Consider the following 24,272-nt stretch of genomic DNA (forward strand, 5'->3'; position numbering starts at 1 on the left):
TTCTTCTTCCACCTCAACTTCCTTCCTACCTCCTTTCTTCTTCCTTGTTCTTTTTTCTGTTTTCTTCTTGCTTCGTTTTGTTCTTTTTTGTTTCTGATTCACTTTCTTCTTCCGTTTCTTCCTTATTTCTCTCGTCTGCTTCTTCCTTTCTTTTCTTCTGCCTTTTTTATTTCTTTTTTCCCTTATTCCTTCTTTCGTCTTCCTTCTTTCTTCCTTTCTCCTTCTTCCTTTCTCCTTCTTCTTTCTTTCATCTTCCTGTATTTTTCCTTCTTGTTCTTCCTTCTTATTTCTTCCTCCTTTTTTTCCTTTTTAATCGTAGTTCGTGTGATTCAGTGTCTGCGCTCGAAAGCATGGCAAAAAAAGGCCATTTTTTTATTGGCAGTTCAAGTACAATTTAAGTAGAACCTGACCAGGTCAATGCTTCTATATCTGCCACAATTCCGTCAGTGCTATTCAAAGTAGTTGCTTAGTGGTGAATCTTAGTACAGAATTGTGGATACGAGGCATTACACTCTTTTGCATTTCCAGACATGCATGCCATAAAGAAGGAACCGTTGTGTCATGTGCTAATTGTGGACAATGAAAGAGTCAGTTCGACTCGATTTGAGTGATTCATTTTTGCGTGCAATGGAATTCAAGCATTTGTGATGGAACCGTCATATGACCGAACGATAGTGAATATGAAAAATGTGAAGTGATTGATAATTATGAATGATAGTAGGAATTTGAAAGTGAAAAGCGAAATTAAGTTGCCAATACTCAGTCTTCACCATTTAGCGTTCGTACGAACGAAGTGAAATACCGAATTAAAAAGTGAGAAATGGAAATAGAATGTCTTACTTTTCAATCTCATTTTTCACTCCTCTCTGCTTAATGTTAAAAAATGAAATACGAAGTGTGAAGTGAGAAATGAGATATGAGAAATGAGATATGAGAAATGAGTAGCGAGAAGTGAGACGTCTCACTTATCACAGTTAGAAGTGAGAATAGAGAATAAATAAATGGCATATGAAAAGTGAAATGGAACCTCACTAATTTCGCACTTCTGACTGAGAAACGTCTGAATAATAAACGTCACTAATTTGTCCTTTCTGACTTCCTTTTCTCACTTTTACATAGACCTTTAGTGAGGAATGACAGTGAAATAACGAGAGATCTCATTTTTCAATTCTCTGTACGACGAAGTGAGAAATGATGATGCGCCACGTGTTCCACATTTCCCTGTTGTTCGGCTAAACGGCATTTTCGGCAATATGACCCGTTAAGCAAACGACATCTCTTATTCGTAAATGAGATTCTCCAGCGTGTCGTTGCCAAACGATCATATTGATCAACTGTATTTTCGGCAATGGCCTGCTCGGTCAAACGACATTTTCGGCCAAATGGCCCTTTCTGCAAACAACTCTATTGGTCCGCAGTCAGTTCGTCTGATAACCGTTTTGATAGCCAAACGTTAATTCAACTGAACATAATGTAAAATCGGTAGTTGACTATTGAGCACGTAAGTTATTGAGTTAGAAAAGTGGAGTGGCATGTCGTCAATACTCGTGCTTCGACACATAATTCTTACTTTTGACAAATGATTTTCAGTCGTATGACCTTTTGGCGATAGACATTTTTCATCAAATAATTCATTCAGCATAACCATATTTTTGGACTAATGATCTGTTCGGCCAAACAACATTTTCTACATTTTCACCAGATCGACCAAAACATGCTGCCCGTATATGACCCGTTGTAAATAACATTTGGCCAAACTTATTTTAAGCCGAACGTTATGTTCGTCCAGATAATTCGTTTTGCCAAACGGTATTTCGGTTCGGTGAGGCATTTTCTTTGATGATCCATTACACCAAACGAAATGTTCCGCCATATGACTTCTTCGATCAGACAGCTTTTTCGGTTAATTGTCTTTCGGATGGATATAATGGCATATTCTGCAAATATCTTTCTGTCTAGTGGCGTTCAGCCAAACGACTTCTGTCGGAATGAACTTCGGCCAAATTGCCATCTTCCTTTCTATTTATTCATCTAAGTAAAATTAAATTGTAATACATACAGTGGTGAGCAACTCAATCATATTAAGATTGTCTTTCTGACCAATGGTCATCTATAGCTGATTCCCAAAGGAAGTTGCCAGAACCATTACAAAACTTATATCGAAAAAGTCGTCTGATCGCGACCTAATTCGGAAGTGATTGTGCTAAACAGTCTGTGATAGGAAGAGTCACATGTACAGTTTCGAGTAGGACTGTCCTGAAGCCAACCTCCAAAGCTAAACCACAATTAACTGGAGGCCAGCAAGCATCAGACGCATCTTAAAAAACGTTCGAATCATTCCATTAGTGCAGGTCAATTAAGAACATTCATCAAGTGGTTCAGTTAGCAGAAGAGTTGAAACCAACCACACGAGGAAATATTTTGCTATGGTTCTTCTGGAAGTGAGAAAGTCTGTGACTCTATCTGGCAGGAGAAAATGTAGTCGTTCTTTTTTGTAAACGGTTCATATCAAATGAAGTTAATGTCACTTATCGAACAACCGAAAGCTGTTCTTTTGAAGTCCCAAAAGCCGTTTTCAGCCACACTTCTGCTTCAGCGTTTCCTTTTTGCTGGGAAGCTCTCTTAATCTACCTCGCAGAAATTTGTGGGCAATACGTTTCATGGTCAGCCGATTTCCAGTACCTCGCTTGATGTTATGCAGCCTACACACAGTCAAACCTGTTTGTAAACATTGATTGCAACCCCAATAAAATCGACAAGTTGGAACTTGGTTTGTCCAACGACTCGATCAACGAACACGACAAACATTCTATCAAAAATCGAAGCTCTCCTAACAAAACGGTTTTAACCAGCGATGGTCTACGCTTTCCTGCTTAGTACGACTGCGACGGATGACGCTTCAAATCAAACAGAACGGAACTGAGGATGGTGCTGAATCTCGACTCATTCCACCCAACCGAGGATGTTCATATAGGATTGTGAATGTTAATATCGGACGATTGATTCCAGCTAGAGCTTCCACAATTCAAGTTGTACCAGTTCAGGAAATCCTATGCTAGCAAATTATACCTTTCCCTACTTTTCTCCATACTATTTGAATACTCGAGGTTTTTTTCATATCATCAGGGTAACACATTTTAGAGCCTCAGATGATTTTTTTGTTAAATGAATTTTACTCTACAAGGAATCACTTTGTTATGTAGGAACTGTTCCATTGGAAAAGTCAATGAAATACAACAAAGATTCTTGTGGTGATGAGGCATCAATAAAATTTTCCATCTTACTTGACAAATATGTAAACAGAATAAAGCGATTAATTATTATCGCATTCCTTGACCGTGATTCATGGTGCTGTTCCATTATCGATTCTTCGTATCGTCATAAATGTTGCTTTGTTTTGTTCCATCCCGGAAATCGAGACAGACTGTATCGCCCAATCAGTCACTTCAGCATGGTTTTGTTCCAGCCGGCGAGCTTGCTATGGAAAAGAACAAACCATTTCTTCGTATCTATACATCCACGTTTCCAAAACCATTGATCACCCTTGATTGACACTGATAGCGCAGCCTACACAATGACTGTAAACAGACACTCGCTGCATGGATCTCGATTCCGTGGCGCCAGATGGCTTACGTTTCTCCGGTTCACCTGCTCGAGTCGTGATACCCGCGCAGCAGACCATTCGATATCGGGTTGCACTAAGGTGTTTCTCGGGCTCGCTCGTAAGTGAGTGACCATCGCCTCCCCGGAAGGGTTTTCACCTCGCGCATTCCCTCCGTGGAAAGGGAGGTCGCCTCAATCTTTCGCCCACCAATCTGAGTCGTCGTGGGCGGTGATATTCGGCACCAATCGGGAGCTACTCTCAGCCCATCGTTTTGGAACTTCGGCTTCGGCAAACTGTGCGGCCGAAGATGCGCGAATCGGAAAGACATCAAAGACGCGACGCTGTCGTCATTGGTTACGATGTAGCAGATTTGCTTTTCTAGCCCAGCGTTGCCAAACTGCTTTGGGTGCTAGGTCGTGGAATATCAATTTCACGGGCGAAAATATTACGTTTTTGAGCGATGTATTCAAAAATTAAAATACTTGGTACAAGCATGCCCATATGAGAGAAGCAAATTCTTAAAAGTGAAAGAAAAAATTTAACAAACTTTGGTAACATTATTTGCACTTATGAAGTGTCGTCATAAGCAATTAAGTTACAGTACAATGTAACATTTGTACGTATCACAAGTGACAATTGTAAACAGTAATCTTTATTCATACTAATAATTTTAAGAAAATACTAGAATTTGATTACAAACAGTCATCTATTTTTATCATAACAAATATAATCGATCTTAATCATTATCATACACATATTATTCAACTTAAATCAATCGTAATCATTAATATTCTTCAAATGTTTTATCATCAATCACATGTTAATCATTGGAAAATGTAATTAGTGTTACCATAATCATTAATATTGACCAACAATATGAATAATCAATAATCGCAATCTTTAATCATAAAGTCAAGTTTTTACATTTAACATTCATTGAGCTTATTCATTACGCTCTGATTATTTGACGTGCAAAGTAACACTTTTTGTTTTCCACATGCGGAAATTCTTGAGAAAATGATTATTGTTCATTATTCAACAACGTATTTACAAAGTAATCAACAAAACATTTTCATATTAGACCAATTTTCCTAATTATCGCTTCAAAAATAAAACTTCTTGAAGATTCATAAAATTTGTTTATCAAAGGTGAGGGAAATTTTCTACACATTGTATATTAAGGAGAAAAATGTAAGAAGGTTGGTTACTTTGATATCAATTTTTAATTATTCTGACTACAACAAGTGAAAAGATAGCTGGCGAGTGAATCGGTATACAATTGTTCATATTATTGAATTAATCATTTCAAATAATTGGTGATGTAATTTTGGATACATTCAAAATGATAAATTAATTTGAGTTTTCTGCACTATTTGAAGTATTTAAAACGCAAAGTGGTCCTCAGTCACTTGTGCATCCTGCTCAGTCAATGTCGATTTTAAGAGATGTACACCTGGCGATAGAAGGACTCTAGAATCAGGAATGGGCTGGGTTTGGTTATAGGTGAGGCGAAGTCCCATAAATTACGAAAAACGCCGGTGAGCTGATTGACGCGATTGGATTAATTCATTTGCGACTTACGGTGAAAATATTTGTGTTTTATCAGTTGCAGGGCGCGGTCTGCGTCTATAAGCTATAAGAAAGAAAGTGCATGCATCCAATTAGTGCTTTTTGTTCTTACATAAAACAGTATCTGAGCAATATCTATCTTATTTTGGAGATAATTCATAATTTGATTTCAATTTCAAGTGTTGATGTTTACACTTTTACAAGTATGTAAACATTCGCGAAATAACTGGAATATCTTATTTTGTTTCAGTTCATCACAAATTCTGAGTTTGAACAGATGCAATACGCAATTAGACATCAATAAATGCTGAATAGACGAGCATAATAAAATGTTTTTGAGCTTCCCAACTAGATATGTCATAAATCAATGATAGTTGATAACAATATCATTCAAAAACATATCTACCCTGATTTCCGAAGTTATTGACAGTGACCCGTTCTACCTCGATTTAACTCCTCAATCACTTCCGTTGCCAGTTTACTCTGATGGATGAGGGATCAATCGTTTCCTGTTTCTTTTGTGTCCGATGTTTTGGGTTCGTTTCTTCTTCTTCGATTTTTGTAACAATACCTATGCCACTAACTGCAAGTCAAGCTCACTGTTTGCAAAGTTTTTGTAATTTTCTCGTCGAAAATGTTGTGCTTCAGAATAGTGAAGCCCTTTTATCGCATCTGGTCTGATACGTGAACATATGTTGTGATTTCAATCGTAAAAATATGCTGTGAATATTCAATCGATCTTACTATTCAGTTAAATCGAAATAAAGTTAAACGGTGCTTGCTGATAAATTCAGTTAAATTTAATTGAATGTTGAATGTTAATTCGTTTGATGGTTAGCTGCAATTTTACACGTCTTGAACATTCAAAACTATTTGCGTGTAGCTCAGGCCACTTTAGTTCGGCGGCTTTTGACGTTGGACAACGTCTTATCTGAAGGTACTGGTGTCAAATCAAAATTCAAAGTTTAATTTAATTAATTTATTTTTAATTATTATTTATTAACAAACTCATATAGTACACAAATAATCACCTACTGATTTTCAAAGCTTTTTGCTACTATGCAACATCTAAACCAATGACTATACAGTAAATAAATTATTCAAATTTCTTTTAAAAGTAGACACTTTCACTCCTTTGATTTCGAGGTAGATCATTTCAAATTTGTATGGCTCGTAAACGATAAGATTTTTAAACTATTTGAAAGGCATCTAAGACGATGAGTAATGAACTTCTTGAAGAGCGCATGTCTGAAGAAATCTCCAAGGTAAATTTTAGGATCTTATAATTTTGAATGTTTGGATACAGATTCTAAGCTTTAAATGACTTGTAAAATCACATCAAGTATTGCCTTTTTATAATTAGATATATGGTCGAACTTTTTCAGATTAAATGCATATCTGGTGACTGCATTGAACATCTGATGTTTTCTTGAATTTGTCTGATTACAAGGCCAAACAAAATATCTCCATAATCAAACAATGGAACTAAGAGAGACCTAACCAATTAACCGATATGTTGGGGAGTACAATGTCTCAGTAAGACAAGCGAATGTAAGGCTTATAAATTTTACTGCAAACGGCATTAACCTGGGATTCCATTTAAGTTAATCCATCATTAACCCAAGATTTCTGACTACATTAGAATATTCAATGATATCGTTACCCTCTTATTGATGGCACATTACAAGAACGCACGTTTAGTGTGAAAAATAATCGTTTGAAGATTTTCTCCGTTGAGTATCAGTCCGTTATTCTCGCACCTAGCAAGATACTCTGAATGTCAGAATTAATTCGATTTACCATTTCAGATATTGTATCAGGCACTCCTGATATGTATAATTGACGATCGTCTGCTAGATGAAATCTACAATGACAGATTTAAAGGTAGATCATTGATGTACATCGAGAAAAGTAACGGTCCAAGAATTGAACCTTGGCACCCATGGGACAGGAATCAGTTCGGATTGTTGGTTGTTGAAATCAACTATTGCATTCGGTCGGATAGATACGACTTAATTAATTTTATGGAAATGATCTAAGTAAATTATACTTCAACTTGTTACACAACTGTCTATGATCAATAGAATCGAATGCTTTACTGTTAACCCTTTCTTCTAACCCCTGAACGAAACGTAAACAGATCCTCCAGAAGCACCAGGCAAACCGGCCGTCGATGACTACGGCGTGGACTTTGTCGAACTCAAGTGGGCGGCTCCGGAGAAGGACGGCGGACGGCCCATCACGCACTACATTATCGAGTGCAAGAACAAGTTCATGACGGACTGGGGCGAGTGTGCGAAAACCTCTACTCCCGACACCGTCTTCAAGGTTCACGGCCTGAAGGAGAAGGTGGTCTACCAGTTCCGTGTCCGCGCGGTCAACAAGGGTGGCACTTCCAAGCCTTCCGAGCCAAGCGAGAACCACACCGTCAAACACAAGAACCGTAAGTCAGGGGGGAATTTTGTGTCGAACTGTCCAATTTGTACCTTTAGTATTAAGCTGTCAATATCAGTCAATCGGGTTTTGCTTTGATAAACGAATCCACGTAAGTAGCATTGATGGAATAAACAAAACGGTTCTAAAGTTTTGCCGCGAAAGAGTGTCGTGAAATGGGTGGTGCCGTATTCTAAATCGTTGACTTGTTCCACAGTGAAACCTCGCATCGATCGAACCAACCTGAAGAACCTCACCATCAAGGCGGGCAAGTCTATGAGCTGGGAGGCAGACGTCAAGGGTGAGCCCGAACCGGAGATCATCTGGAGCTGGCGTGATAACATTCCGCTTACTGTGAGCGAGAACATCAAGGTGGAGTCGGCCAACTACCACACCAAGTTCTCGATCAAGGAAGCAAAGCGTGCCGACACTGGCAAGTACAAAGTTTTGGCTCAGAACGCCTCCGGTAAGGATGAGGTAGAGATAGAGCTGGTGGTCTTGGGTGCTCCTGGCAAGTGCCAGGGCAAGCTCGAGATTTCCAACGTTACCAAGAAGGGTCTGAAGCTGAAATGGAAGAAACCGCTGGACGACGGTGGTTGCCCAATCAAGGAGTACAAGATCGAGAAGTTGAAGAACCGCAATGGCAAGTGGGTGCGCTGCGGTACGGTCAAGGGTGGACCGGAAATTCTCGAAGCCGATATTACCGGTCTGGATGAGGGAGCCACGTACAAGTTCCGTGTGTTCGGTGTGAACGACGAAGGTGAATCCGAACCACTGGAATCGGACGAGGTCGTTGCCAAGAATCCATTCGACGAACCATGGAAACCGGGTCAACCGGAGATTGTGGACTTCGATAACAAATCCGTGAAGCTGAAGTGGGCACCTCCGAAGTCCGATGGTGGTGCTCCAATTGTTCAATACATCGTTCAGAAGAAGGAACGCTTCAAGGATTGGGAGGATGTCAAGGAAGTTCCCGGACATGAGACAACGGCTACGGTTGAGGATTTGAAGGAGAACACCGAGCTCCAGTTCCGTATCGTTGCGGTCAACAAGGCTGGACGTTCTCCCGAATCGGATCCAACGGCCACCCACAAGGTCAAGCACCGTTCGTGTAAGTATTTATTTTATTTACAGGTGTCCTCGGAAGGTTTTCATCACACTAATTTTCATCACTAGTGAAACCACGTATCGATCGCACAAACTTGAAACCGATTGTGGTCCGTGGAGGCAAGATGGTTCACTACGACGTCAATGTGAAAGGTGAGCCAGAGCCTGAGATCACTTGGGTGCTCAAGGAGAAGCCAATCCTTGGTGACGACCATTACGAAATCATCAACAAGGACTACAACACCAAGTTCACCATCAAGGACAGCATGCGTAAGCATAGTGGCGTGTACGAGATCATCGCGAAGAACGAGCACGGTATGGACAAGGAGAAGGTCGAAATCACAGTACTTTCCAGTCCGGGTAGACCGAAGGGACCTCTGGAGGTGAAGAACGTCACCAAGGACGGATGCAAACTCAAGTGGAAGAAACCGGACGACGACGGTGGCAAACCAATCACCGCGTATCAGTTGGAGAAGTTCGATCAAAAGGTTGGTCGCTGGGTCCCGATCGGAAAGGCTCCGGGAGATGCCGAAGAGTTTGATGTGACCGGACTGCAGGAAGGACAGCACTACAAGTTCCGCGTCAAGGCCATCAACGATGAAGGCGAATCCGAGCCGCTGGAAACTGAGGAATACACGGTGGCGAAGAATCCGTTCGATAAGCCGAAAGCTCCCACCGATGTGGTTATCAACGATTGGGATAACTCCAGTGTTGTGCTTCAATGGAAACGCCCTATCTCGGATGGCGGTGCTCCCATCAGTGGATACTTCATTGAGAAGAAGGAGCGTGGTGATACCAAATGGGAGCCGGCTCTGACGACTTACAGTCCGGAGTGTCAAGCCAAGGTTACTGATCTGCCGGAGAAGCGTACTTATCAGTTCCGCGTCAGTGCCATCAATAAGGCTGGTACTGGTGAGGCGTCTGATCCAACTGGTTTCCATACTGTAAAGCACCGTTACCGTGAGTATAAATCTGAATACAATTTCTTTTTACTTTTTATATTTTTCAATAAAGAGATATTAATATCAGTCTACTATTTACTGAACTCGTTAGACTTAGATCTTTGTTTGTGTGGTTCGAACCAATCGGTTCTGGTGTAACCTTCAACCGATTGCGTTGGATCGACATATTTGTATTCTAATTTCTCTTTTATTGTTTAGTGCGCCCACGCATCGATCGTACGAACCTCACGCCAATCACCGTCAAGGCTGGATTGTCGGTACAGTTCGACATCGACATCGAGGGTGAGCCTGCCCCGACCGTCAAATGGTTCCACGGAGACAAGGAAGTCGTCACCGATGCGGATTACAAGATCGACAACATCGATTACAATACCAAATTTTTCATTGTACGCGGTCGCCGAAATCTGACTGGCAAGTATACGATAGTGGCCACCAACTCGCAGGGTGAGGACCGTGCTGAAGTGGAGATTACAATTCTTAGCAAACCGGGAACACCCGAAGGGCCACTGGAAGCCACGGACGTTCACAAGCATGGCTGCAAGCTCAAGTGGAAGCCTCCACTGGACGACGGTGGTATGCCGATCGAGGGCTACGAAATCGAGAAGCTGGACCCACTGACGGGACAATGGATTCCTTGTGGCCAGAGCAGTACCCCGGAGGCAAACATTTCCGGCTTGCAGGAAGGCAAGCAGTACAAGTTCCGGGTTAAAGCGTTCAACAAAGAAGGTGACAGTGAGCCTCTGGAGATGGAGACCGTGGTGATTGCCAAGGATCCATTCAGCGAGCCAAGTAAGCCGGGCCGTCCTACGCCTACTGACTGGGGTAAAGACTTTGTCGATTTGGAGTGGACCAAACCGAAGTCAGATGGTGGCGCTCCGATCACGGAGTACATCATCCAAAAGCGTGACAAGTCGAGCCGTAAGTGGCAGGACGCAGCTACCGTTAGCGGTGATCGAACTCGTGGCACTGTTGAAGATGTTGAAGAGGGCCACGAGTACGAGTTCCGGGTGGTTGCAGTCAACAAAGCTGGACCCTCAGAACCGAGCGATATCTCCGATAGCGTGGTTGCTAAGCCGCGCAACTTGGCTCCAAGAATCGATCGCAAGAATCTGGACAAGAAGCTCCTCCGCAGCGGCCAGCTTCTGAACGTGGAAGCGGACGTCACTGGTGAACCAGCACCAACGATCACGTGGGAGCTCAAGGGCAAGCCCATCACCGGAAAGGAGGAAGAACGCATCCGGCTAGATAACGAAGACTACAAGACTAACTTGATTATTAGAAACTTGAAACGTTCCGATTCAGGCATTTATAAAGTTACTGCTAAGAACAAAAATGGCACAGACACTGTTGAGATGGAATTGGTGGTGCTGGCAAAACCTTCGAAGTGTACGGGCCCACTGAAGGTGTCGGATGTCACGGCAGAGACCTGCAAACTGTCTTGGCTGCCACCTGAAGATGATGGCGGTGAGCCAATCCAGGCCTACATCGTCGAACGCATGGATGTCGACAGTGGCCGGTGGATCCAGGTTTGTGAGTCTCGATTCCCTGAGGCAGATGTTAGCGGACTGCAAGAAGGCAAGGACTACATGTTCCGCGTGAAGGCTGTCAACAGCGAGGGTGAATCCGAACCATTGGAAACCGATACCAGCACCCGTGCTAAGAATCCGTATGACCCACCAAGCGCCCCTGGAAAACCAAAGGCCACCGATTGGTCAAGAAAGCACGTCCTTCTGGAATGGGCTGAACCAGAAAGCGATGGAGGTGCTCCCATCACAAAGTACATTATCGAGAAGAAGGACGTTAACAGTACCAAATGGCAGAAGGCCATGGAAACCGATGGACCAGTCGCCAAGGCCAAGGTTCAGGATCTGTTTGAAGGCACCACTTATCAGTTCCGTGTGAAGGCCGTCAACAAAGGCGGACAAAGTCCGTACTCACCTTTGTCGGATCCAGTTCTGGTGAAGGATCGCTTTGCTCCACCAAGAATCGATCGTTCTACGCTCAAGAACATGACACTGAAGGGAGGTCAATCACTGCGTCTTGATTGTAAGATTAGTGGTGAACCAGCCCCGACCAAGTACTGGTTGCTGAACAAGGCTCGTGTCGAGAAGGACAACGCTGAAGTCCGGGTTGAATTTGAAGACTACCGCGCCAAGCTGACGATCGGAGCCGTAACTCGTGCACACAACGGCACCTACGAGATCAAGGCTGAGAACTCATCCGGCTTCGACGAGCATCAGTTCACCGTTACTGTGTTGGACAAACCAACCGCTCCCGAAGGACCTCTCAAGGTTTCCAACGTTCACAAGGAAGGCTGTTCGCTCAAATGGAACCCACCACTAGACGACGGCGGAGTGCCAATCGATCACTACAACGTGGAGAAGTTCGATAAGGAAACCGGACGATGGGTTCCTGTCGGACGCACTCCCGACACTCATATGGACGTCACCAACCTGGAACCAGGACAAGAATACTTGTTCCGAGTGTCCGCCGTTAACGATGAAGGCGTCTCGGAGCCACTGTCCACGGAACAGTTCATGGTGGCCAAGAATCCCTTCGACGAACCTGGAAAACCAGGCACACCGGAAGCCTACGATTGGGACCGCAACTTTATCGAACTCCGCTGGACTCCGCCGGTATGCGATGGTGGCTCTCCGATCACCAAATACATCGTGGAGAAACGCGAGCACGGAACCATCAAGTGGATTAGGGCTGCCGAAGTCATTGGCAACAAGTGCGAAGCCAAGGTTACGGAGCTGAACGAAGGCGAGGTGTACGAGTTCAAGGTTCGCGCCGTCAATGAGGCTGGTCCCGGCGTTTGGAGCGACCACAGCAAACCGATCACTGCCAAACCAAGGAAGCGTAAGTATTATGGTTCGGACTCTTAGAACAGTCTGTCATTGTTTTTCATATCTTTTTGAACAGTGCCTCCGAAGATCGATCGTCGCAACTTGAAGAACCTCAGCGTGGCTATCGGCGAGCCGTTCGGCTTTGATGTCAAAATTTCCGGTGAGCCCGCACCAGATGTGGACTGGACGATCAATGATCGCATGGTCACAGTTACGACCACGCGTACCATTGACAACGTGCCGTACAACAGCAAGTTTGCCAACTCGAATCCGGATCGTCGTGACTCTGGCAAATACATAATTAAGGCAACCAATAAGTTCGGTACCGATCAAGTGGAAATTACGGTGACTGTGAGATGTGAGTATTTTTTTTTTACTATTCCGCTGTTTAATAATTGATTGTAACTCTGTGAATTGAAATTCCGCAGCCAAACCAAGTGCACCGGAAGGCCCACTGGAGGTTAAGGATATGACAAAGGACAGCTGCAGACTGGAGTGGCAGAAACCGAAGGACGATGGTGGTGTTCCGATCGATCACTACGTAATCGAGAAGTTCGATCCGGACAACGGTATCTGGATGACGGCCGGCAAGGTTGAGTGGCCTTTCACTGAGTTCCCGGTTGAGGGTCTGGTTCCTGGCCATCGCTACAAATTCCGTGTCAAGGCCGTCAACGCCGAAGGTGAATCCGACCCGTTGGAGTCGGCTGGAACCTATTTGGCGAAGGATAGCTTCTGTAAGTTTAATTTTTGTGCTTTCAAGGCGGAGATATTGATGATATGATTTCATTGCAGCCGTTCCCGATACGCCCAGCGCTCCGACGGTCGTTGATTGGTCTGAGAACCACGCCGTACTCAAGTGGCCAGAACCAGACAATGGTGGCAGTCCGATTACCGGATATATCATCGAAAAGAAGGACAAGTACAGCCCAATCTGGGAGAAAGCCTGCGAAACCACTTCTTCAACCCCAACCGCTACCGTCGGAGGATTGGTTGAAGGAAACGAATACCAGTTCCGTGTCATTGCAGTCAATAAGGCAGGACACTCGGATCCATCGGATGCCAGTCGCACGTTCATCGCCAAACCACGGTTCGCTCCACCGAAGATTGACCGCAGAACGATTCGGGATATTTCCATATCCGCTGGATCGATGCTCAAGTTTGACGTCCATGTGTCCGGTGAGCCAGCACCCAAGTGTGAATGGCGCATCAACAAAGCAACCGTTTCCAGTGATAGACGTCTCGAGATCCTCAATACGGATTACAATTCCAAATTTATTCTGCGCCCAGCCAACCGCAATGATTCTGGAGATTACGAAATCACTGCCACCAATTCTTCCGGACGCGATCAGGTTTGTGTCCAAGTGGTTGTTACTGACAAGCCAGGCACTCCCGAGGGTCCCCTCCAAGTATCGGACGTCACAAAGGAGTCCTGCAAGTTGAAATGGAAGCGACCACGCGACGATGGTGGTTGCGACATTGAATACTACCAGATCGAACGTTTCGATGAGGACGCGAACGCATGGGTTCCACATGCTCGTAGCGTAGAAACCAATGCTGACATCAGTGGACTGCAAAATGGAAAGAAATACAAGTTCCGTGTCAGTGCAATCAACGCTGAAGGAGAATCCAAGCCTTTGGAACAAGTTGGAGACTTCATTGCGAAGAATCCGTTCGACGAACCATCGCCTCCACAGAACTGCAAAGCAACCGATTGGGGTCCAGACTTTGTCAAACTGGCCTGGTTGCCGCCGGTCAGTGACGGTGGATCTCCGATCACCGGCTATGTCGTTGAAGTTAAGGACAAGTACGGAGAGTGGGAAAAGAAGATGCAAGTTCCTGCCGATGCTACCAATGCTGATGTTCCGGATCTGATGGAAGGACAGAAATACGAATTCCGTGTTCGTGCTGTCAACAAAGCTGGTCCAGGTGATCCAAGCAACGCCACTCCGCCAATCATCTGCAAACCGAAGAATCAACCACCGAAGATCGACCGTACCAACCTGATCGATGTACGTATCAAGGCGGGTAATAATGTGGTGTTCGACGTCAAGGTTACTGGAGAGCCTGTGCCGACGACTAGATGGTTGCTAAACAAACGCGAATTGAAACAGAACGAACGCTTCAAGATTCAGGACTACGAATACAACACCAAGATAACCATTCGTTCGGCCACACGTGGCGAGTCAGGAACCTACACGATTGAGGCTGAAAATGAAAATGGCAAAGATACGGCCAATGTGTTCGTCACTGTTTTGGACGTTCCGAGCCCACCAGGAGGACCACTCAAGGTACAGGAGATTACTGCCAATGGAGCAATCCTGGAATGGCGTGCTCCGGAGGACGACGGTGGTCTACCGATCGATAACTATATCGTCGAAAAGCTGGACGAAGCTAAGGGAACTTGGGTGTACGCTGGTGACTCGGGCAGCAACAAGTGCAAGGCGGAAATCGACGGTCTCATCGAAGGACACTCGTACAAGTTCCGCGTCCGAGCCCAGAACAAAATGGGCAAATCCGAGCCACTGTCGATGGCCAATGCCGTGGTCGCAAAGAATCCATTCCGTGCTCCACAGCGTCCAGAGGACCTCGTCATCACGGACTACGACAAGGATTACGTCGAACTGGAATGGAAGGCACCGGAAAACGACGGAGGAGCTCCGATCACCGGCTACGTGGTTGAGAAGCTGAGCAAGTACTCGGGAGATTGGGAAAAGTGCGCTGAAGTTGACGGTGACGCCGTCACGGCAAAGGTTCCCGATCTTATCGAAGGAACCGCCTATCAATTCCGTGTTAAGGCGATCAACCGTGCTGGAGAAGGAGAAGCAAGTAAGCCGACAGACTCACATATCGCCCGCAGCAAGAACCAACCGCCGAAGATCGATCGTTACTCTCTTAACAATGTTAAAATCCGAGCGGGACTCACGTTCGAATTCGATGTTCCGGTTCAGGGTGAACCAGTCCCTGCTAAGGAATGGACCCACAAGGACAATATGATCATCAACACGGATCGCATTAAGGTCGTTTACGAAGACTACAAAACCAAGCTGCGTGTTATGGATGTCAAGCGAGCCGACAGTGGAGTCTACACACTCACCGCCAAGAACAAGAACGGTATTGACATTGCTGATGTGAATGTGGTTGTGTTGGACGTCCCGGCCCCACCAGAGGGCCCCATTCGTCACGAAAACCTGTCGAAGACTGGAGTCACGCTTATGTGGCGTCCACCGAAAGACGATGGTGGTTCGGAAATTCTGCATTATGTCGTTGAAAAGTTGGACACTGATCAACTGCGTTGGATTCCGGTTGGAGAAACGATTTCCACCAAGATCCGTCCGGACAATTTGATCGAGGGTCACTCGTACCAGTTCCGTGTACGCGCCGTTAACAAACAGGGTGAATCTATTCCTTTGACCACTTCTCAACCGATCACAGCCAAGGATCCGTACGCCAAACCAGACAAACCTGGCAAACCGGTGGTTGTGGATTGGAGCGATAACTACGTAAGCTTGGAATGGAGCATACCCAAGAAGGACGGTGGAGCTCCGATCACAAGCTACGTCGTGGAGAAGAAGCCTCGCTATGGTGACTGGAAATTCGCTGGAGAGTTCACTGAGCTGTTCAAGCCATCTGCCAAGATTACCGATTTGGTCAAGGACGAGGAGTACGAGTTCCGTATTTGCGCGGTCAACAAGGCTGGTGTCAGCGATCCTAGCGAATCATCGGATCCAGTGGTCTGCAAGTCTCGCTTCGTACCACCGCACTTCGATAAGAATGCTCTGAAGGATCTGATCGTTCCGGTGGGTAAGAAGATCGCTTACAACGTAACGGTTGAAGCCTCACCGAATGTGACGGCCGTTTGGAAGCGCGATGGTGTCGTGATTCCAGAATCGCAGAGAGTTATCCGCGAAGCGTACAACAATGAGGTTTCCTTGGAAATTCCATTCTCCATCCGTGAAGACTGCGGTATGTACACGCTGATTGTGAAGAACGAATGTGGTGAGTACTCGGCTTCAGGACATGTGACCGTTTTGGATAAGCCATCGCCACCGGAAGGACCACTCAGAATTACCAACATCACTACCGAAGGATGCCATCTGGAATGGAAGCTGCCCAAGGACGATGGTGGCAGCCCAATCACGCACTACGTTATCGAAAAGATGGACATGTCCCGTGGCACTTGGTCTGCTGCCGGTATGAGCACCTCGCTGGTGAACGAAATTTCTCGATTGATTCACAACAAGCGTTACTCGTTCAGAGTTAAGGCCGTGAACGAAATTGGTGAATCGGAACCTTTGGATTCGTCCAATCCAATTGTGGCGAAGAATGACTTCGAAGAGCCATCACAACCACCAAAACCACAGGTTGTCGATTGGGATGCCAATTCGGTCAGCTTGGAATGGAATGCACCCAAGTCCGATGGCGGTGCTCCAATCACCGAATACATTGTGCAGAAGAAGGAGAAGGACAGTCCATACTGGAGTACCGCTGGACGTGTGCCCGGAATTCAGCGCAATCTCAAGGTTCCAGATCTGGCCACCGAAACCGAATGGGAGTTCCGTGTCATTGCTGTTAACGCCGCTGGAGAATCCGAACCATCGGATGCCTCGGATGCTGTGCTTACGCGATCGCGCTTCATTGCCCCCAAGATCGTTACTCCTCTGCGAGATATGGTCGTCAAGGCTGGTCTAATCTTCCACTTGGATGTGACCTTCACGGGAGAACCGGCACCGGAAGTTGTTTGGACGTTGAACGGAAAGCCTGTTGAAAGTGACAAGCGCACGACGATGACCGCCGTTGGACACCACACCATTGTGCATACCGTGAACTGCAATCGCGGCGATTCTGGGGAATACAAGCTGAAGATCAGTAACTCGAGCGGAACCGACGAAGGAAGTCTGCGCCTGACTGTGCTGGACCGTCCAGATCCACCAGAGGGTCCTATGAACTACGAGGAAATCACGGAGAAGAGTGTTACGATCTCTTGGAAACCTCCCAAGGACAATGGTGGTTCGGAAATCACTGGATATGTGGTGGAAAAGAAGGATCTTACCCATGGAGGAGGATGGGTACCGGCTGTGGCCTATGTCAGTCCAAAGTACACCCACACTGTTGTGCCTCGCCTCAACAAGGGCAACAAGTACGAGTTCCGTGTTATGGCCGAGAACCTTCAGGGACGCTCGGATGGTTTGATGAGCAAGCACCCAGTTGTAGCCAAGGATCAGTTCGTCGCTCCTGGACCTCCCACGAAACCGGATATCACAGATAGCAATTATGACTTTGTCACGCTCAGTTGGAAGCCTCCAATCAGTGATGGCGGTTCAAGAATCAGTGGATACAACATTGAACGACGAGATACGGCTACTGGAAGATGGATTCAGGCCAACAAGTACCCGGTTCCGAACATCGAATTCACAGATACAGGAGTCATCAAGGGCCATCAGTACGACTATCGTGTTTCGGCCGTCAATGCTGCTGGACAGGGTCAACCTAGCGATCCATCAAGCAAGTGCTGGGCCAGACCAATGCAACAGGCTCCCAAACTCAATCTTGACAGTTTTGGCAAACGTACGATCAAGGTGCGTGCTGGAGAACCAATCATCATCACAATTCCGTTGGTTGGCGCTCCGATTCCGACTGTCGAATGGTTCCGTAATGGAGTTAAAGTACCGGAAACGTCTCGCACTACCATCGATACCAACAGCGAACAGACCGTGTTCCGTGTCGAGAAGAGTGAACGCAAGGATTCGGACACCTACAAGATCAAGGCGTCGAACCAATACGGAGAAGATACCCGCGAGTTTGAAGTCATCGTCGTCGATCGTCCACAACCACCACGAAATGTGTTCGCCTTGGAAACCACCCAAGACACCGTTACCCTCAACTGGGATCCACCAAAGGACGACGGTGGCTCGGATATCACCGGATACAGTATCGAGTACAAAGAATTCCCATCCGATAACTGGAAGATGGTCTACGGTACTGTTCCTCGATGTGCGCATACTATCAAGCATCTGACCGAGAACCATGAGTACATCTTCCGTGTCCGTGCCGAGAACATTTACGGAGCATCGGATCCAACCGAAAGCAAAACCATTTCGCCGAAGAGCCCTGACCCACCACAGGCCGTCGATAAACCAGCGATCGAAGATTACACTCCGAGCTCGTGTACTATTTCTTGGAAGCCTCCGCGAGTGCAAACTCGCCCTGTCGTTGGCTACATCGTCGAGAAACGTGAACGTGGTACTGGCGATTGGGTGCAGGTTAACAACTACCCAACTGTCAACACTACTTATACCATCCCGGATCTGATGGAAGGCTTCCGCTACGAATTCCGTGTGAAGTCCGTCAACGACGTTGGAGTCAGCAAACCAAGTGAACCGACCGATCCAATCACCGCCCAATACCAACGCAAACGGCCGAATCAACCCGATCCACCGTCGATCGATAAGATCTCCCGCAACAATGTCACCCTGTCGTGGCGTACGCTACGTAAGGATGCCAAGGAAAAGATCAAGGGCTATTTAATCCAGTATCGTGTCAAGGATGAAGAAAACTGGAAGGACTCCAACAGCTTGGCTGATTTGTGCAGCGACCAATCGTACCGCGTCGAAAACTTGGAAGAGAACAAGGAATACCAGTTCCGATTGATTGCCGTCAACGATATCGGTTCGTCAGATCCATCGCGTCCAAGTATCTCGGTCACTCTACAGGAACAGCCCAACAAACCAATGATGGACCTGCGCAACGTTCGGGACATTACAGTCCGTGCAGGAGAAGACTTCAACATTCATATCCCGTACACGGCTTTCCCGAAACCGGTCGCCACTTGGTTCGCCAACGACGACCAGCTGGATGACTCCGATTCTCGTGTCCATCAACAACTTACCGATGAAGCCGCTATCATGGTCGTCACCAACAGCAAACGCTCCGATTCTAAGCAGTACCGTCTGATGCTCAAGAATCCATCTGGCTACGACATCGGAACTTGCAACGTCAAGGTTCTGGACAAACCATCCAAACCGGAAAACATTGCCGTCGAATCGTACGGTGGCGAACATTTGACATTGTGCTGGAACACTCCTCTGGACGATGGTGGCTCTCCTGTCACCAACTACGTCGTCGAACGGAAGGAAAAGAACGCTTCCAGCTGGACCAAGGTCAGCAGCTACTGTACGACCACCTATCTCAAGATACGCAACCTGCGCGTCAACCAGCAGTACGAATTCCGCGTCTACGCCGAAAACAAGTACGGTATGTCAGAGCCGGCTCAATCCGACACCATCATTGCCAAGCATCCGTTCGATGTTCCAACGCAACCTGGAACTCCGACCCGTGTCGAGACCACCGAAGACTCCGTCACCATTACTTGGGCCAAACCAGCCAGCAACGGAGGCTCACCGATCACGCACTACATCGTCGAGAAGCGACCGGCTGCCGAAGGCACCTGGACCAAGGTTCAACAGGGCACGCTCAAGGATCTCATGTGCAAGGTATCGGGACTCAGCGAGAATCGCGAATACATCTTCCGCGTTGCTGCAGTCAATGCGGCAGGACAGTCTCCGTTCAGTTCTGCGTCAGACCCGATCATGGTCACGGCTGCCTTCTCCGCTCCGAAGATCACCTCGGACATTGGAATGCGCGACATTCTGGTCATTGCTCGCGATCCGTTCAAGATCATTGTTCCGTTCTCAGCCTCACCACGACCCGATGCATTCTGGTTGGTTAATGGCAACGAGGTGTCGAGAAACGAAAGGATCGAACTGCAAGTCACCGATACGGAAGCCGTCTTCAAGAACGACAACTCGAAACGCTTGGACAGTGGCAGCTACACTATCCATTTGGTCAATTGCGTTGGCAAGGATACTGCTTCGTGCCGCGTGTTGGTGGTTGACAAACCAACACCTCCGATTGGACCGCTTGAAGTTTCGGAAATTACTCCCGAGTCATGTACGCTGTCCTGGAAGGTCCCTCTGGACGATGGTGGCAGTCCGATTACGAACTACATCGTCGAACGTTACGAACCACTGGGATACTGGACCAAGGCAAGCAGTTTCGTCCGATCAACCCACTACGACAACATGGGTATGGAAAATAACAAACAGTACAGCTTCCGGGTTCGTGCCGAGAATCAGTACGGCATCAGCGATCCACTTATCTTGGAAGAACCGATCATTGCTCGGTATCCGTTCACGGTGCCAGATCCACCGAATCCACCACGTGTGTCCGATTGGGATACGAGCTACGTTACCGTCACCTGGGAACGACCGCTCATGGATGGTGGATCTCGTATTCAGGGCTATCGCTTCGAGTACCGCGACGTTACCGACAGCACCTGGATTGTGTGCAACTTCCTCATCAAGGACACCAGCTACCAGGTGTACAATCTTATGCCGGGCAGAGAATACGAGTTCCGTGTCCGTGCCCAGAACGCTGCTGGTGTGAGCAAACCGTCAGCATCGTCGAAACGGTTCAAGATTCATGGAAAGGTCACGCCACCTTCGGCACCAGGAGCCCCGGCCATCGTTAAGGTTGGCAAGAGCTTCGTCGATCTCAGCTGGACTCCACCGGCGAGCGATGGTGGTTCGAGGATCACCGGCTACTATGTGGAGCGTCGCGACATTGGAGGAGCACGCTGGGTTAAATGTAACGAGTCGAATATTCCTGTTACGGAGCTTACAGTTACGAACCTCATTGAGGGTGGAGTTTACGAATTCCGTGTTTACGCTGTCAACAATTATGGAGTTTCACCACCTTCAGTTGAAACTCGATCGGTTCGCATTGGTGAACAGTTGGATACCGAGAAACCGGAATGGGTCAAGAGGTTGAAGTTCAGCTTGGTACCGCTTGGAAAATCTGTGCAACTGACTTGCGAGGCTCACGGAAAGCCGGAACCAACCTGCAGGTGGTTGCGCAATGGACGAGAAATTACGCACGGTGGACAATTTGCTCTGGAAAGCAAGAACGGTGTATTCTCGTTGCACATCTCGAATGTTACATACCGTGACGAAGGCGATTACACTTGCGAGGCTATCAACTTTGTCGGTTCGGTCCACACTACGGCTGCTGTTAAGATTGGAGTTCCACCAAAATTGGTCAATATTCCATCGGATGTGTACCTGATTAAGGGAGATAACGCCAAGATTAAGCTTGGCTTCAGCGGAGACCAACCAATGGAAGTTAACATTTCCAAGGATCGTGAGAAGCTCATCGAAACCGAACACATCAAATACACAGTCTTCGATGACTACGCAGTTATTTACATCCGTGATGTCGAAGATGCCGATAAGGGAGTGTATTTGGTTAACTTCAAGAATGACAGTGGAAGTGTATCGTGCAATGTAAATGTTCATGTCACTGGATTGCCTGGACCACCGACGGGACCGCTACTGATCAGTCACGTTACGAAGAACATGTGCACCGTTTCGTGGAAGCCTCCGAAGTATGATGGAGGTCGCAAGATCACGCATTACGTCGTTGAGCGTCGCGATATCAAATCGCAGCACTGGCTAATCGTTTCGAACTACATTAAGGAAACACAGTTGATCATCAAGGGATTGATCGAGTTCTCGGAATATCTCTTCCGTGTGTCGGCCGTTAACGAGAACGGAATGGGTGCTCCATTGGAAGGATCCGATCCGATCAAGGCACGCGGACCATACGATCTGCCTTCGCCACCTGGCATTCCAATCATCCACGAGGTTGGAGGTGACTTCGTCAATTTGGAATGGGAGAAACCATTCTCGGATGGTGGCACTCGCATTTTGGGATACTGGATCGAGAAACGCGAACAAGGAACGGATACCTGGCAGCGCGTCAATACCGTGTCCTGCTCTATTTGCACGATCAACTGCCCGAATCTTGTCGAAGGTCGATTCTACGAGTTCCGTGTTGCCGCTCAGAACGAAGTCGGCTGCTCGGAATTCTCGAAGGCTTCGCAACTGGTGAAGGCCGAAGATCCGGATGTATGCAAGCCACCAGAGGTCGTCAAGCCACTGAACACACTGACCTGCGTACAGAACAGAAACGTCGAGTTTGTGTGCAAAATCACCGGAGTTCCGCGTCCGAAGATCACATGGCACAAGGGTGCCCGCGAAATATGCTCCGGATCTCGGTACTACATGTACAGCGACGGAGACATGCACCATCTGGCTATCAACGACGTATTTGGCGAGGATGCCGATGAGTACACTTGTCGTGCGATCAACAAGGGTGGAGTCAAGTCCACCAAGGCCTCACTCATCATCAAATCCCCACCGAAGCTCAACGTTCCACCACGATTCCGCGATACTGCCTTCTTCGACAACGGCGAAAACATCGAAATCAAGATTCCGTTCACTGGCTTCCCCAAACCACGTTGTCACTGGACCCTCAAGGGAGAACAGATCGAATCTGGCAGCCACTATCACATTGAGACTCGTGAACGTCACACTGTGTTGACCATTCGCGATGGATCGCAGCTGGATTCGGGTACCTACACGATCACAATCGAGAACGAGCTGGGACAGGACACCGCCGATATCAAGATTCAGATCAGCGATTGTCCAGACAAGCCAAGGAACCTCACTGTGGACCAAATTGGATTGGATCATGTCACACTCAGCTGGTTGCCACCATCTTGGGACGGAGGCGCAAGCATTACGAACTACATTGTGGAGAAACGAGAAGTGCCACTGTCTACATGGATCCGGGCCGGAACAACTCGCTTCAATCAGCTCATCATCCCGCATCTCTCGCCCGGACATCAGTACGAGTTCCGCGCGTTTGCTGAGAATGTGTACGGAAGATCGGAGCCATCTGATCAGACTGAACTGGTTAGCCTGAAGGACCTGGGTATCAAGCCTGCCAAGCGTGTCAAGTACGAACTGGACGAAAACGGCAAACCGAAGCGTCAAGGCAAGCGAGAACCAATCTCGGACTACGACTCCTACGTGTTCGACATCTACAGCAAATACCATCCGAAGCCAGTGGAGATCTCGAACAAGAGTGTATACGATCTGTATGAGATTCTGGAAGAAATTGGAACGGGTGCATTCGGTGTGGTCCATCGTTGCCGTGAACGTAAGACTGGAAATGTCTTCGCCGCCAAGTTCATTCCAGTGTCACAGAATTCGGAACGCAATTTGATTCGCAAAGAAATTGATATCATGAACCAGTTGCATCACCGTAAGTTGATCCACCTGCACGATGCTTTTGAAGACGACGATGAATTTGTTCTGATCTATGAGTTCTTGTCGGGAGGTGAGCTGTTCGAGAGAATTACCACCGAAGGTTACCGCATGTGCGAACAGGAAATCATCGAGTACATGAAACAGATCTGTGAAGCCGTCAAATACATGCACGAGAAGAACATTATACATCTGGATATCAAGCCGGAGAATGTGATGTGCCAGACCAGAAATAGCAACCAGGTGAAATTGATTGACTTCGGACTGGCAACGCGTTTGAATCCTAACGAGATGGTCAAGATCTCGACCGGCACAGCCGAGTTTGCCGCTCCCGAAATTGTCGAACGAGAACCGGTTGGTTTCTACACGGACATGTGGGCCGTTGGTGTGTTGGCATATGTGCTGATCAGTGGTTTATCGCCGTTTGCTGGTGAGACTGACATTGATACTTTGAAGAACATCAAACAGGGAACATGGGAGTTTGACGAAGTCGCGTTCAAGGACGTGTCAGAGGAATGTAAGGACTTCATCCGTCGCTTATTGATAAAGAATACCGAGAAGCGTATGACCGCTCACGAGTGTT

At 46.9% G+C, this 24,272-nt stretch overlaps 1 protein-coding gene across 1 annotated transcript; it reads left to right on the forward strand.

Annotated features, from left to right (window-relative positions):
• Window positions 1-7,302: 7,302 nt before the first annotated feature.
• On the forward strand, window positions 7,303-24,268 carry LOC134203547 (twitchin-like; the record flags this gene model as incomplete). Its single annotated transcript, XM_062678398.1, has 7 exons — window positions 7,303-7,616; window positions 7,824-8,717; window positions 8,783-9,673; window positions 9,874-12,537; window positions 12,601-12,882; window positions 12,953-13,258; window positions 13,317-24,268. Coding segments are annotated over exons 1-7 (16,158 nt in total), but the record flags the coding sequence as incomplete, so codon positions are not given.
• Between the last annotated feature and the right edge of the window lie 4 nt (window positions 24,269-24,272).

Source organism: Armigeres subalbatus, unplaced genomic scaffold (genome assembly GCF_024139115.2).
Source record: "Armigeres subalbatus isolate Guangzhou_Male unplaced genomic scaffold, GZ_Asu_2 Contig195, whole genome shotgun sequence".
Classification (NCBI taxonomy): Eukaryota; Metazoa; Arthropoda; class Insecta; order Diptera; family Culicidae; genus Armigeres; species Armigeres subalbatus.